Source organism: Nycticebus coucang, chromosome 9 (genome assembly GCF_027406575.1).
Source record: "Nycticebus coucang isolate mNycCou1 chromosome 9, mNycCou1.pri, whole genome shotgun sequence".
Taxonomy (NCBI): domain Eukaryota; kingdom Metazoa; phylum Chordata; class Mammalia; order Primates; family Lorisidae; genus Nycticebus; species Nycticebus coucang.
This window is the reverse complement of record NC_069788.1, coordinates 91,938,487-91,954,141: the sequence shown is the minus strand read 5'-3', so window position 1 is coordinate 91,954,141 and position 15,655 is coordinate 91,938,487. Positions and strand designations below refer to the sequence as shown.

The 15,655-nt window shown below is 48.2% G+C and overlaps 1 protein-coding gene across 2 annotated transcripts in view; it reads left to right on the top strand.

Moving 5' to 3' along the window:
- Positions 1-1,781: 1,781 nt before the first annotated feature.
- The window catches only part of SLC24A4 (solute carrier family 24 member 4), a 152,653-nt gene continuing 138,779 nt past the window's right edge, over positions 1,782-15,655 (top strand). The window contains exons 1-3 of one of the 2 annotated variants that reach the window (XM_053603507.1): positions 1,782-1,892; positions 2,062-2,214; positions 4,570-4,680. In XM_053603507.1, coding sequence (XP_053459482.1) covers positions 2,085-2,214; positions 4,570-4,680 — 241 coding nt within the window. In that variant the 5' untranslated portion in view covers positions 1,782-1,892; positions 2,062-2,084. Of the gene's footprint in view, positions 1,893-2,057; positions 2,215-4,569; positions 4,681-15,655 lie in introns of those variants that run through there. The other variant, XM_053603508.1, reaches the window with a different exon arrangement.

Below are 15,655 nucleotides of genomic sequence, written 5' to 3'. Positions count from 1 at the left end.
GTTGGTATTGAAATGAAACTGGTGAAAATAATCAGTGAACCTTTTCCCTCCCTGCCCCACTGGCACCTGTATCCCTGTGCCAGGCCAACACAAGCAAAATGGTCCTTGCTTACTTGGTCCCAAGGGAACCACATGGGTGGTGACCTGCTAGAATTGGAAAAGGTTGAGAAGGAGATGCTTCTCACACTTGAACATGCACACAAATTTCCAGTGGATCTCATGACAAAAAATGTACGCTCAGTAGGTCTGGGGTGGAACCCCAGAGTCTGTAGGTCTCCCAGGCTTCCAGGCAATACCCACACTGCTGGACGATCCCTTAACTATGGACCACACCATAGTTAAGGGATCATCACACGTTCTACACAAGGGGGACTTCCAGAACACTAGTTCATGGGCATTTATTGAATGATATGGCTTGCTTTTGATTTAGGGTTCCTTGAAAGCAGAGACTGGCTCTCATACACCTTCTTGTTGTTCTGTTCCCTGGCAGGCACCTGGCACAGGGCCTGCACCCTGGTGGGTATGTATTTACTTAATAAGGCAGAGTTGGCCTTGTTCCAGAAAGGATTTTAAGTGGCCTTACCCTCTAGTAGGCCCTCAGTAGGTGCTGATGAATTGGTGAGGAACCAAGGAAGGAAGTCAGTTGCAGGGGTGGTCACAGACGCTCTGGGCTGGGGTCCCCTCCGCTTGCCTGCACTTGTATTACACTTCAGCTGCTCTCCTGAAAATTTCCCTCTTGCCTCATTTTTAAAGCAGTTTACACTAGAGAGCCCATCAGAAAGGAGGAGGAAAAACAAAACAAAACCAGAAAGCCCTGTGTACCAGGCAAGAATTTTTGGAACATCAAAAAGCTCCACTGGGTGTTGGAGCCACAGAACTCTCAGGTTTCTCTTTCCGCCTGGTTTTCAGCTTTTTTGCAGGTCGATGTCACGCCCCGCCCCGCAACACAGGTTCCCCCGCCTGCTTCTGCCCCCGAGAGCCCCGCAGGAGCCAGTCCCAGCGGGCACAGGCGCCCGTTGGCTTGGAGCAAGTCTGTTTGTTAGCTGTGCAGGAGCAATTACTCTTCTCACCCATCTCCCGCCCCAGGGGCGTGTTGGGGGCCTCGGGTCGTCTCTGGGGGTCTTAGGGAGCCTGGACAGGACCGACCGCTTCGCAGAAACCCTTATTCCGAGAGTCCCCAGCGGTGCCAAACCCTTGTCCTGTCTTCAACAGCCTCAGAGAGTAAAGGAAGGAGGCTCATTTTGACTCCATAGGGAAGGAGGGAGAGAAAAAGGCAGAAGGAAGGAAATTACACTGGTCAGTAGTTGGGCCTCACGGGGCAAGGGAGGAGCGCACGGGGGAGTGCGCCCTAGGGGAGGAGTACACGTGCTGGGGAGGGGGGTGAGAGGCGGGCAGGAGGGGAGGAGAGAACAGCGGGACGGAGGCTCCACAGCCCAGCAGACGCAGGCACCCGGCAGCCAAGGAGCCGGGAGAAAGTTCCCGCGGAGAGAGCGCCCCTGGGAGGGCCGACGTCGAGGCCGCTAACCGAGAGGAGAGGATCGCAGGTCCCGCGCGTCCAGCCCGCCTTTCCTCTACGCGCCCTCGGCCGCCGGAGCTTGGCTAGGCAGGAGTAGGAAAACATCGCCGGCGGACGCGCCAAACTTGGAGGAGGAGGATGCTGCGATTGGGCGCGGCGGCGCGGGACGCGAGGGTGCACTGAGTGTTGCCCCCGGGATCCCTCGGGCGCTGCTGCCAGGGCTGCGGCCGGGCGAGCGGGCAGGTAGTAGCTCCAGCGCCAAGACTGCGCCAGCCCTGCAAGCCCGGGCCGCCAGCGCCACCGTGCCGGCGTCGCCTCCTACCACGGAGCCATGGTGCGCGCAGCGCGCACGCGGGACGCGGGACTCTGAGCTCCGGTAGCGCCAGGCGCCCCCACCTCCCCAGTCCCCTCCGGGCTTCCCCGCGGACCTCGACCGCCGGCCATGAGGCTTTGGCCCGGAGCTCGTCGTCTCTGAGCCGCTTATCGCCCGCACCATTCAGCCATTGATAGACCTCGGGCCGCTGAAGCTTTCCATCCTCTCCCAGGGACAGCACCCAGGCGGTCGGAGATGGCGCTCCGCGGGACCACCCGACAGCGCAAAGTTCGCAGGAGGCAAGAGATGCTGCCGCAGCAAGTTGGTTTTGTGTGCGCGGTGCTGGCCCTGGTGTGCTGTGCGTCTGGCCTCTTCGGCAGCTTGGGTAGGTGCCGGGACGGCCCTCTCCCCTTGGGAAGTTGGGGGGCTTTGGCTGGGGAGCCTTGGGGGCAGCTCCGAGATGTCTCCCCCTCCTTTCTTGTCAGGTTGGTCCCAAGGGTTCATCCAGTCCCCTCCCCACCAGGCAGGTAGAGCGCACCCGGGAGGGCTGATGGACGCTCTGAACTGTGGTGCCCAGTTCCCTTGAGCTGCGCGCGGCCCCTGGGGGCTGGGGACGCGGCTGCAGGCGGGTGTTACTAAGACAAAAGCCGGTACCGCCTGTGTCCCCGGAGTGCGCAGGGAAGAGGCAGCGCAGCAGCGTTGACTCTCTGGGTCTGGGGTGGGCAAAACTGGTCCGCTTTTCTGTTCTTCCCATCCGCTGGGGTTGAGCAGTGCGTCCCTCAAAACCCCAGACTTCAGAGGCTGGGACCTGCCTCCGTCTTGATCCAGAGCGTAGCCCTGGGTGTCTTGACACGTCCTCCTCAAACGCTAAAAGCGTTGGGACAGTCTGCCTCGTGGGGGACTGCTGTCACTGCCACGGCTCAGTACCGCTTCCCTCAATTCCTCTTAATCCCCACGGAAGGAGAGGACTGGTGTGTAGAGCTGCAACGCATAACTCCCTCTTGCTAGAACAGGGATTTGGGAATCCCTGAGGACATGCAAATTTCAGATGGAGTGGGGAAAGAGGAGGAACTTACAGAATCTGGGGGATGTGAGCCCATGTGTAACCTTAAGAGGACATCCGCTTTCCCCATATTCTCATTTTGAGTTGGATGCTGTGAACCTTTAGTTTTTTTTAATGTAAAAACAAAAGAAATGCTGGTGATTTAGCAACCAAGACATGGATAAAGTAGGTGGTGTTTTGAGCAGTTAGGCCAAATGCATCTAGAGACAATTTAGAGAGGTTTATAGTGATAGGTAAAAATCAGCGGAACTTGGTTAAAGTTTTAAAAAATGCTGCCTTTCAAGGCCTCAACTTTGTGGTTTGAGGATAGAAGGTTAAAAAATAGCTCTTTCCTGTGAAACTCCAGAAGGTTATTAATACCTGGTGCTTTGCAATTGGGCAAGTCAGTGTTTTTTCCCCTTAATTACACACCAGAAAAAAAATACCTAGAGGCCCTCAGATGTCAGCATTATAGAAGAGGTATTATTTCCCAGCTGACGCAGTGAGCACATCAGGAGAAGTAAATGAATAAAGATCTTGAAATGAGAATCATTTTTATTTGCTGGATCAGGAATTCCCTTTGGGACTTTGTAAGTTTGGTTCTGGGCATCCATGAATTCTTCCTTCTTGTTCTGTTTATGGCCCTTGGACCAGTAAAATCAGCATCACCTGGAGGCTTGTTAGTACAGAATCCTGGGTACTAGTCCAGACATACTGAATCAGAACCTGCATGTTTTAACAAGATGCGCAGGTGATTTGTGTGCACATTCAAGTGTGAGAAGTACTGGGCCAGACCCTATCCGTGTCTTTACCTGCTTGCTGACTTAGTAACCATTTGTAGTTTCTCCAGAGCAGGGCTGCCTGAGTATGTTTCCTGAAATAGAACTTAATGGTTACCTGTTTAAGCCCATTGTTGCACCTGTTATGGGTTGAGATCAGTGTGGTCTCAGCCAAGGTCAGAGCATATGCTGACACATCTGGGCCTAGAAACAATGAACTAGATCTGGAAAACAGACTACTGTATGTAAGGTGATATCATACTTCTGATCATTGCATCACTCCCTAAAGGTGACTCTAAATCAGGGGTCCTCAAACTACGGCCCACGGGCCACATGAGGTGGTGTGATTGTATTTGTTCTCATTTTGTTTTTTTTACTTCAAAATAAGATATGTGCAGTGTGCATAGGAATTTGTTCGTAGGTTTTTTTTTTTTTTTTTTTTTTTTTTTGGTAGGGACAGAGTCTCACTTTACCGCCCTCGGTAGAGTGCCATGACATCACAGGACTCACAGCAACCTCCAGCTCTTGGGCTTACATGATTCTCCTACTTCAGCTTCCTGAGCAGCTGGGACTACAGGCACCCGCCACAACGCCCGGCCATTTTTTTTTTTTTTTGTTGTTGCAGTTCGCCGGGGCTGGGTTTGAACCCGCCACCCTCGGTATATGGGGCTGGCGCCCTACTCACTGAGCCACAGGCACCACCCAGTTTTTTTTTTTTTTTTTTAAACTATAGTCTGGCTCTCCATTGGTTTGTGGGACAGTAACTGGCCCCCTGTTCAAAAAGTTTGAGGACCCCTGCAAATAGTCAAATAGAGCTGTTGCTGACATAGCCATTATAGATACACATATGTAAGGGCATTTCAGGACTACAGCCATCACATTGTGGCTAATGGTATCTATGACTTATTTTCCAATCCAGGGCACAAAACAGCTTCTGCTAGCAAACGAGTCCTACCAGACACGTGGAGAAACAGAAAGTTGATGGCAACAGTGAATATGACTCAGCCAACCAAGAACTGCACAGATCCTGGTAAGAAATAGATTCTTGTCCACCCTGTCTACCAAGACACTGGGTCTGGACAGGAGACAGTGCTTATGTGGGCAGTTACAACCAAAGCTTTGGTGTTTATGCACCTGAGTGGGAAAGAGTAGCTCTGTTAGGTGTTGAAAAGTAACAGACAATCATCAGTTAGTTGTGCTGCTAAGCAACTCAAGTGCTTTCTTTATCCAACAACTAAAAAGGTCACATTCAAGAGTTTAAAGGTTTTTTTTTTTTGTTGTTCTCACAATACTCCTGAAGGCTAAGTATTTTCCCTCACTATCTTGATTTTGTTTATTTGCTTAGACAGCTTTGTTGCTTTCCCTGTGCTCACTGTGTCCATTTGCTGGAGTTTTGGGGGCAGCAAATCCAGCTGCTCTGGTGGATGGCACTTCTGGATGACCCACCAGGGCTGGAGCCAGGGCAGCTGCTAGGGTGGGACACTCTGGGGTGCTGGGGCCCTTTCTCTGTTTTGGGGACTCCCAGGGTGTCATTTGGCCCCTGAGACTGATTCTGCTTGCCCTGGGAAGCAGTTTTAATATTCTTCTTCAGACTTCTCCTGGGGTTCAGAGCAGGCAGGTTTTGCTTAAACAAAGGAAGGAGATCATCAAAGGAAGAGCGTGTACTGGCAGGCAACAAGGCTTGTGGACACTGCCCAGGCCTCGGATGGGGCAGTTCTGGGCTTTGTTCTGGCTCCAACTCTTGGGGGTCTCTGTAAGAAGGATCCAGTGGGGTGGGGTGGGGTATTTAACAGCCTCTAGGGAACTAAAGTTTTATTATAGTAGTCTTTTCTACTGAGTTGCTGGAAAAATCATATAGTCTTTTTGAATCTCTGTTTTCTCACCTGTAAAATGATCAGAATAGTACTTGTCTTCTTCAGGGTTGTTGGGCGAGTCTGGTTAGGCTCTTCCTGGGACTGTGTATAAAGGGAGGTAGAGCCCCAGGGAGCAGGGTTGGGTGACAGTCTGAGTGTGTTTTACGGTCACCCTCTATGAGGCAGGTTTCATACCCATTTTACAGGTCTGGAGAGATTTGGGGAGGAAACACACACCAAACTTGTAAGTGGTGAAACTGGCTTTGGAACCAAGGCCTGCTGACTAAAATGTTTAGTTGGTTCCACGTGTATAAAAAAGTGAGGTCTTCCCTCAAGGGAAGCCAAGGAGAGAGTCTTTGTCAGACACCAGAGTCATTGGCACCTTGATCTTGAACTTGCCCACCTTTAGAAGTACAAGAAATAAACGTCTACACCATCAGCTTCTGAGAAGTATGCTGGGATGTGGGAAGGACAGGCACAGGCTTGTAGAGAAGTGCTGGGATTCCCTTTGAACCTAGGCATCCACTCCTGAGTGGCCCCTCTCCTGGGGACCAGCAGGCAGTGGTGGCCGTCCTGTCATCCCCTTCCCCCAGCACCTCTCCTCTTATCAGCCAGGCTAGTGGTTGTGTGGGTTGCGCTGATGTGTGCCAAGGGACACTGACTCCATACCATCAACATGCATAAGGCCAGGGATGGCTAATGTTTGGGCCCATCTCAGGGACCTGAAATGGTAGAATTGACACCATCCACCTGGGGACACTTTACTACTCTGGATAAAGAGTCAGAATTAGGGAATTTTTGACTGGTTTCTGGGTCCCTGATGTCCTCGTCTTGGGCTGTCTGTACCCTTCTCCAGTAACTCCTGTCCTATATAGTCTGAGCATGGGGTTTCAGTTGGAGCCCCATTCCTTTAGAGTTCTCCTGCACCTCACTGTGATCTCTGTATCATCGGCATCTGATACTGTGTGATCAAAAATTATTTTTTAACTTTTATAAAGTGTCCATTGTATTTGAAAGGAAGATCTTACCCTGTCCCTCTAATAGTGAGGGAAATAAAGGGAAATTGACAGTACATTCAGCAGTAGTTAACATCACATTGACTTTGTGTTGACTGTTTCTGGAGTAGAGCCTGGCACACAGAAAGGACTCAGTAAATACTGGTCAAGTGGTGGAATGAAAGTGCATTTTGATGTATTGTGCATTTTAATCCTTACCTTGTTTTTGCCAAGATGAGAAACACAAAGCTTAGAAGGTCAGTGGCTTCTCAACATGTCTCTGCTGGCAGAGCATCCCTGGTCACCTGGCTCCAGACGCTGCACCTACCTACTGCACCACACCAGCCCCCTGCTCTCCTCAGGCCAGGTGGGGGCTGGGGCCTGCCTTCCCCGCCAGCTTCCTCTGCCTGGCGCAGGAGGGTCTCCACTCCCTGTCTGTTTTGCAGGTCTGCAGCAAGCACCTGTTGTGTGCTCAGCCCTGTTGTGGATACTTAACAGGGAGTGGGGTGTATAAGTTAGTATAAAATGCATCCCTTATTATCAAGTAGCTTATAATGGAGTAGAGAAGACAGGATCTCAACCCAGGGAGAACTTGGTGACCGTGAGGGACTGCAGATGCTCCACTGAGCAGTCCCACAGGAGGCACTTTAGGTGCTCAGAGAGGGGTGAGCTGGCCTGATGTGGTTCTTTGTAGTCTCGGTGTCTAAATGAGCCAAGTCTCCCTAAATAGGGCTTAGCAAAAAAGGGAATTTAGTGGCTTAGTAACTAGAAGTGAGGGATCAAAGTAAGAGGGGTCTATGATTCTGTTTCTCTCTGTCTGGACTCAGTTGTGTTCTGTCATGGAAAGATGGTTACTGCAAGTCCAACCTTATGTCTTCCCAGACTCAGAAACCTCAGAGGGGTTTCTACTTAGCCTTTGCTAGGGAAAAGCAAACCTGTGGCTGACCTGCTTCTGTAGAAGCTGGTGGTTCTGTCAGGTTGAGTTGGCCTAGGCCACGAGACCACTCTAGCCACTTGATCTGGCCATGGCAGTGCTGGGCCCCAGACTGGCTTAGCCCTCAGTCATAGACTGTGCAGCTGGAGGGAGGGGACTGACGCTGCCTCACCTAACACCAGGACCCCACCTGGGAGATGGAGAGGTTGGGCACTTAGGGGGCAGACATTCAATTCCTTACATCTGTTCACAGGCTCCTATCCAGGGGCAGACACTGAGAGGAGGGTGGGCCAGAGGTCCAAGTTAGGGTTTCAGGGGTGACAGGTGGTGTTATCCAATGGCTGCCTTCTTTCTATACAGTTAGCACAGGTTCTGCATAAGAATTGCAGGGTCTTACAACTTCTTGAGGCTTCTGCTTTGCGCCCACCTCCACCAATTAGAGGGCCTCATATCCGGCTCTGCCAGTGGTGGTCTTTTAGGGATGTTGGAAGATGGAGCTTTCCTCCTGTGCCAAAACACCAGCCGTGGTTGGTGTCCCACTTTAACTCACAGGATCCTCCAGGGTAGGGGAAGCTGTGTCTTATCTTCTGTACTTTCTAATGCTCCTCTTTACAAGTGTGAGGAGTAACTTCCTTTCCCTAAAAACATGAATGGGACCTTGCTTTAGTCTTCCCTGAAGACTCTGGAAAATAATGAGCTCTTTGTTCTGGTGGGTCCTTTCCCCAGATCTTGGTGGTGGTGTTGTGATCTTGTTACTTGTGTTTCTGTGTAAAAGCCCCCATCACCCCCACCTCGATCTTGTCACCCCCTTATCACATTACCCTGTATTGTTTTTATGACTTCTATCACTGTCTATAGTCACTTATTTCATTGTTATCTGTCTCCCCTCAAGGCCTACCTGTTCTGTGGTCATAAGAGACGTTTGGCCGCATTCTCAAGGCACCACAAGAACTTTATATATTTTTAAGTGCCTAGGGTCTCCTCTAGAGTATCTGATTTAGTTGGTTGGGAATCTATACCTTTTATGAACTCTCTGGGTGATTTCAAGATGAAGTCAGAGTTGGTGCTCATTGACCTAAAGACGTGCTACTTGGGGTGAGAGCATCAGCTGGGGGCTTGTTAGGAATACAGAATCTTGGGCCCACCCCAGACCACCTACTGCATCAGAATCAGCACCCTAACCAGATCCTCAGGTGACTCATTTGCACACCAAAGGCCAAGAGGCACTGGGCTAGAACACTGTTTTTTTGGTGGGTATTCAATAAATATTTGAATGTTGAACAAAAGCTATTCAAACAAATATTTGAATGTTGACACCAGTTTAACAGAGCTATTTTCCTGAAAACTGGTTGCTTTTTTTTTAATGTAGAGAAGCTAAAATAAAATCTGCTTTATTTTTGACCAATGATGTCTATGGAAAATTTATAATTAATTTTTCCCCAGAGATTTGAAGGCATGAGCTGAACCTCTAGGCCTTGGAGGTTTATTTTCACAGGCTGTGCAGAGCAAACACTGAGAAAGTAAAGCGAGTCCCTCTTTGCAAAGTGGATGAATTTGGAAGGAGTGATAGTGACTTTGAGTCCCTTGGCATCTGTCTTAGTTTGGGCTGCTGTAACAGAACACCATGTGACTTAAACATTAGACGTTTATTTCTAACAATCCTAAAGGTGGACAAGTTTAAGATCAAGGTGCCAATGGCTCTGGTGTCTCGTGAGGGGTTTCTACTTGGCTTTTGCGCAGCTGCCTTCTTGCTCTATGCACACTTTGTGGAGAGAGAGAACAAGTTCTCTGGTCTCTCTTCTCCTTCTCATCAGGGAGTTAATCCCACGATGGGGAACCCACTCACATGACCTCATCTAATCCTAATTGCCTCCCCATCACACTGGGGGTTAGGGCCTCAAAATATGAATTTTAGGATGGGGTCTCAAATATTCAGTCTCTAGAAGGAACCAATGAGTTTCCCTGCGTCTCTTGGTGGTGGCAACTGGAGTGTCTAAAGACAGCTGAAGATGGTGCTTCTCAACCTGGATCTGCAAGTGGGAGACACCAGGAGGACTCTGAAAAATGCAGATGCCACGGCCCAGCCCTAGTCCGTGAAATCAGAACCCTTGACGTATGTGTTCTGGCGGCAGCTTCTAGAGCTTTGGAAATCATACACTTTTCATCCAGATCTTCCATGGCAGATTCCTCCTTGTCACTGTCACATCCAAAAGCTTTCCCTAGTCACTTGGTCCAGCCTTCTAAGTCACTGGCTGTTCACAGCATCGTCTCAGACCTTACTTGTGCCAATCCTATCCATTGTTAGATTATTTACCTCCCCCAACTACAACATAAAAGGTGGAAGCCTTGTTTTTTGTTTTTTTTTTTTTAATTGTTGGGGATTCATTGAGGGTACAATAAGCCAGGTTACACTGATTGCATTTGGTAGGTAAAGTCCCTCTTGCAATCATGTCTTGCCCCCAGAAGGTGTGGTATGCAGCCTTGGTTGTTTTTTAAAACCACAGTATGTGCTTCAGTTTTTCCATCTGTAAATTGGGAAGGAGTTGATAATTACAGTAGACCCTTGAACAGAACCGCCAGGGCCCACTTACACGTAGATTTCCTTCTACTTCTGCCCCTTCCTCCTCCGCCTACTCATCATGAAATGAGGATAGATTTTTATGATGATCCACTTCTGCTTAATGAAGAGTTAACCTATTTTCTCTTCCTTATGCTTTTCTTAATAACATTTTTTTCTCTAGCTTACTTTACTATAAAAAATACAGTACATAAAATATATAACATAGAAAATGTGTTATCCAGTTGTTTATGAGTAAGGCTTCTGGTCAACAGGAGGCTATTAACAGTTAAGTTTTTGAGGAGTCAAAAGTTATGTGCATATTTTTCAACTGCATGAGTGATCTGTCCCTTGGGAACTGTCTTAGCTTGGGCCGCTATAACAGAATACCATAGACAGAGCGGCTTAAACAATAGACCTTTATTTCTAACAATTCTATAGGTGGACAAGGGTCGACCCACCTTATAAGCTTGTTAGAATTAAATCAGTACCCATCAGAACTCAAAGCAGCGCTTGGCACGTAATTCATACTCAGACACTAAATTCTATTTTTATTATCATTTTCTATTTGCTTACCCCAGAGATGATACCATGCCTTTTACAGTAGGCACTGAAAAACTACTTGTCAATTGAATTTTCTAAGAACAAGTTAACAAGTAAACAGCCCGCAAAGCATTTATTTATTGGTCTCTTCTGGAAATAAATTTCTTGTTTTGATTTTTTTTTTTTTAATATATCTTTGGAGGGTTTAGGATGCTGGAGGATTGCATACCTCATAGAACTTAATTCTAAATAGAAACAACTTTCTTGGGTTTTGACAGGTGCTGTTTTACATTTTGACTATTGACCAGGGGTGGGCATGGTTTCTCCTGCATTTGAGCTTCATCATGGTGGTTCGTCATCCACTATGTGACCTCTGTTGGTTTGGGTTCCCAATATCCTATGTACCTTGTTCAACAAGAGGAAGAGAGGGCACCAAGAGGGGCTTGGTTTTCCCTCTCGTGTTTTGGGGGGGATTTAAGTTGTCCTCTAGGATCTGTTTTGTCATGCATGGTTTTCTTCCTTCCACATATGTCTTCTGAGATGCCTAGTGGCTGTGTATCCCCAGGATAGAAGGCTGATGGAGGGGTGTTAAGGAGAGTCTGAGGATGAAGGGGTTTCGTCTTCAGGGGCAGAAGAGACAGATATAGGCAGTAGATGCAGCATTTTTTGTGGTCAGCTTGGGGCGTGCACAGGAGCTAGTGCTGAGCCTGGGGTGGGGGAGATGAGAGCAATGGGCAGGTACCCTCTGTGGCGGGTCTCCACAGGCTCCCCGGTGCAGAGAGCAGAGATGCAGAAAGCACAAGCAATCAAGAGTGGGAGGACGGACCTGGAGCTGTGACAAGGACCAGTGGGTGAGGTGGTGCAGTGGGACCTCCAGCAAGATGAGCGTCTGGATTCCGAACAAACGTCTGCTAGAATGCTGCTCCAGCGGGCTTGGAAGACAAGTCACATAGATGAAGTTTTGAAGTTGCTACGTAAAAGCCAATCCTGAGTTATAAGAGCAAGAATTGATCTTACCACTGCTGGCAGGGAGATCACAGTTCAGTTCCTGACTTAGACTGCAGGGGTGGGAGCTATAGCTTGGGGAGGAGCTTGCCGGGGCAGGGTAACTTCCAGAAAGCCAGGTGTCTTTTGTGGGAAATGGTCACCAATCATGTTGGACAGCCATAGGCTGGCAGAGCCACCAACCTGCTGGTGAATGGAGGCTGAGGAAGAGAGCAACCTGTTATCTGTGTGTCCACTCTTTTCCTGCCTTGGGGGTGGATGGGATGTCACATAGTTGATCAGTGGCTTAGAAGCCGAGGGCCCGAGTTTTAGGATTGGCTTTTGCTGGGTAAGTACAAAGACTTTCAGGCAGCCAGAAAAGGCTGTCTCCGTTGGAGATGATAGTTGGCATGGTAAAGGCAGATGCATGGGTTTGAGTCCCAGCTCACCCTTTACTGGCCATGTGATCTTAGACAAGTTACATAATCTCCTGAAGCTTCAGGATTTTTCTCTTGTAAATAGCAGCTCTTCCTACCTGCCTCACAGGGCTGCTAAGAGACTTAAGCCACGTGACATACACCAGTATTTAAGCCATATGGAGCACCTGGTAGCTGCTGTCATCATCATTGTCAGTATCAGCATCATGGCTGATACTAGGGTAATACTTGCCAGGCACTATTCCAAGCACTTCTGCATATTAACATACTTGCTTCTCCTAACTGGCCCTTTAGGTGGGTGCTGTAATTGTTCTCACTTTGCAGATGAGGAAAAAGAAACCCAAAGAGATTAAGTAACTAGTCCAAGGTCATCCAGCCAACAAAAAGCAGAGCCAGGTGTGTGTGTGTGTGTGTGTGTGTGTGTAATTAATAGGCTTTATTTTTTTAGAGCAGCTTTCAGTTTGCAAAAAAACATTGAGCAGAAGATACAGAAAGTTTCTTTATCACACCTCTCACTGCCCACGGTTCCCTGTGTTAGTGACATCCTGTGTTCCTGTAGCATGTTTGTCATAGTTGGTGAGCCAGTATCGATACATTGTTATTAACTTAAAGCCACTATTTACATTAGGACTTAACTCTGCTGTACATTCCATAGGTTTGGGTAGGTGTGAAATGACATGTGTCTACCTTGAAGGTATATAGTTTGATTTCCCTAAAAACCCTCTGTGGATCCAGGTTTTTCATTTGAGTGCTCTGAGTTGTGACCCTGTGTCTTTATTCATCACTGTTAATAAATGACATAGAAAAAGACAAACCAGAGATGAGAACTTCTGTAGCAAATTCCAACCTGTCACTGTCTGGGTGTCCCTCCGAGAAATGGGGAATGCCTGTCCATTGCAACAGCAAACATCTATGTGGGCCCCAATTCTGGGTATGTTTCTAATACCGATTTGTTTGCAATCAAAAGTGTTTTTGCCTTATCCCAACTATTGGGACCATCTGCTAGCAATCTTTCCTTCTTGCTGGGCCATCTGCTATCCCCTGACTTGCAGATTCTCCGCTCTTGATGCTGTGTGGCCTCCTGCAATCCAGAGAGCGCCCACTCGTCTTCCTCTTGAACTCTGAGAAATGTTCCTCCCTGAGTTAAAAATGGAAATCATTAAGCATTGCCATGTGTTGCCTTGGGTGAAAGAGATCTGGTCGTTCAGTGTGACTGAAAAGCTGAACACATGAAAAGGGATTTTTAAAATTTAACATTGTCCACTATTGAAGAGGCCATTGGAGCATAGCAATTTACTAAAGAGGAAGAAAAATAAATGTGCTGGAATAATTTACTGTTTCTTCTGAAAAAGCAGTGGATGTCCCCCTTGGGAAAGGAAAGAAGGTCACTGTGTGGCTGAGAAGCCTGGGTGCTCTCTGCCCAGTGGGTCTCCCCTGCAGAGATGGGAACACATAGCCACTTGGTTTCTGGTCCTGCAGGTCCCCTTGCCAGTTCAGCACAGCGCATGGCTCCAGCCCTGGGTCTCCTGGTACGTTTGAGAAACTAAATGCAATGCATGTTTCATGTCAACATGCCCTGCACAGTACTAGGCTCTGAAGCTGGAAAGGACCCAGTCCTTGCCACCAGGAAGTATGGGAGACATAGCCTGGGGCTCAGATAACAGACCAAGTTGTGTCCGGCAAATATCATGGTGGGGGATCCCCTTATGGGGGTGTTATGGAGGACAGAGTGTGGGTAAAGGTGCCCTCCCTGGAGGAGACAGCGTCTGAGCCTGGCCTCAAAGGGTGACAGGTGTGGATTGTGGACATACCTCTAAGCAGACAGCATGGTGCATCTGAGAGTGCTCCCTGAGAAGTGGCAGCGGCCTCTCCTGGACCTGGAGGGATGCCTGATAGCAACACTGCACCTTGCTCATTGGCTGTCTGAGGGGAAAGAGAAAACAAACACCTCATAAGACTACCGGGCACAATAGTAAGTAATTAGGCTTTGGGGATTTATCAAAGAGTCAGTGCTCAGCTAGGGATACAACTGAATCAGGTTACTTTGATTTTTTTTTTTTCCTTTTAATGGGGGGGATGGGGTGGTGGTGGTACCTGAGAGATGGCCCAGGATGAAGTTGGCAAACTGGTTCCGGTGGCCCTGCTAAGCCACAGTTAGGAAAGTTACCTCAGTTCACAAATTGTGCTTGGCTCAGTAGCAGTTCACGACAGATTGCAATTATAATAATGTAGGTATTGCCATTCTGTCTCCTCTTGCTTTTGAGTTCTTGGAGACTGAAGTTAGACACAGGACTCAGCATACAGCAAATGGTGACTGGATAGAAGGCCACCTCTTTCTACCCCTCAGCCACAGAAGCAGCTACTGTTTCTCTGGCTGTCCCGTTAAGCCTGACCACGCCTTGCGAAAGATCAGGACACACCCAAGAGGAGTTAAGGATCAGAGTTCAGAGGTTAAGAACTTGGACTTTGGAGCCAAAGTGCCTGATTTCCAATGCTGTCTCTGCTCCTATTATGTGACCTTGAACCAGCAACCTTACCTTCTAACCTAATGGCTTTTTAACCTTTTTTACTCACAGCACACTTGAACCTACAGTTAAACTTCCCTGGCACATTTGCCTGCCCATGTGCATGAGAGGAGGCCACATACTACCTTTATCACAGGGTTGTGAGCCCTAAATGGTTCTTTTACATAAACTGCTTGCTAGAGTGCCTTGCACAGAGTGTGGCACAGGTTTTTGCTGCTGAAACTACCTCTGACCATGAATTTAAATTGAACTGTAACTTTACGGGATAAATTTTTGGAACTGGCCTCTGATGAAGGATGGAGGATGAAGTTTGCAGCCCTTGCTTTGTATTGAGTGAAAGTTAAAAGTGAATATCTGGAGCTTATATTTACTGATCAGTAATTATTGGAGGACAAGATGCTGTTGACTTTTTGCGTGGCTGACACCAAGACACTGCTCAGACTTGAGGGTGCAGTGATGCTCAGTGTGTTTGGTGAGGTGGGACCCGATGAATGAAGAATGAGAGGGAATTTGGACAGCAGAGTTTGCGTTCCAGCCCAGATACACAGAGTCTGTGCAACTTTGAGCAAGTCACTTTGGCTGTCTGAGCCTTAGTTTCCTGTCTATGAAATGGGCATAATGATGTAATTTATCCCACAGACTTTTAAAAATTAAATGCTGAGCGCTGTGCAGACCTGATTACTGATACCTGCATGATTGTCGTAGACCCTTAACCCTTTGAAGAACGTCCCTTCCTTGTCAAATAGAGACAGTCAGTTATCTGGGGCTTTCAGAATTGATCCATAAAACCGCAAATAGGATTTGTGAAGCACTGTGGTTGGCTCACATGAGGCAAAGGCTGCTGATGGAGCATGTGGCTAGAGTAGAAAGGTGAAGCAGATCAGACCATCCCCCCACATACCAGCTCTCGTGACCCCACTGCTGGTTTATCTCATCTCACACTGCACTTGGCTGGCTCCTGATTTCATTATATATGCCAAGTTCAGGGATAGCTAGGCAGATCCCAAGGCAGCGTGCTTAGCACTCTACCTAAAATATGTGTTTATTAAAATAACCACCTACTATGGTTATTTGGTGAAAGCAAAAGGAAGCCATCCTTGGTTTTACTGTGGTTGCTGGACGCATGGTGATTGAATAGCCCTGTCTGCTGATCCCGTGGGGAAATTTAAATGGTCCT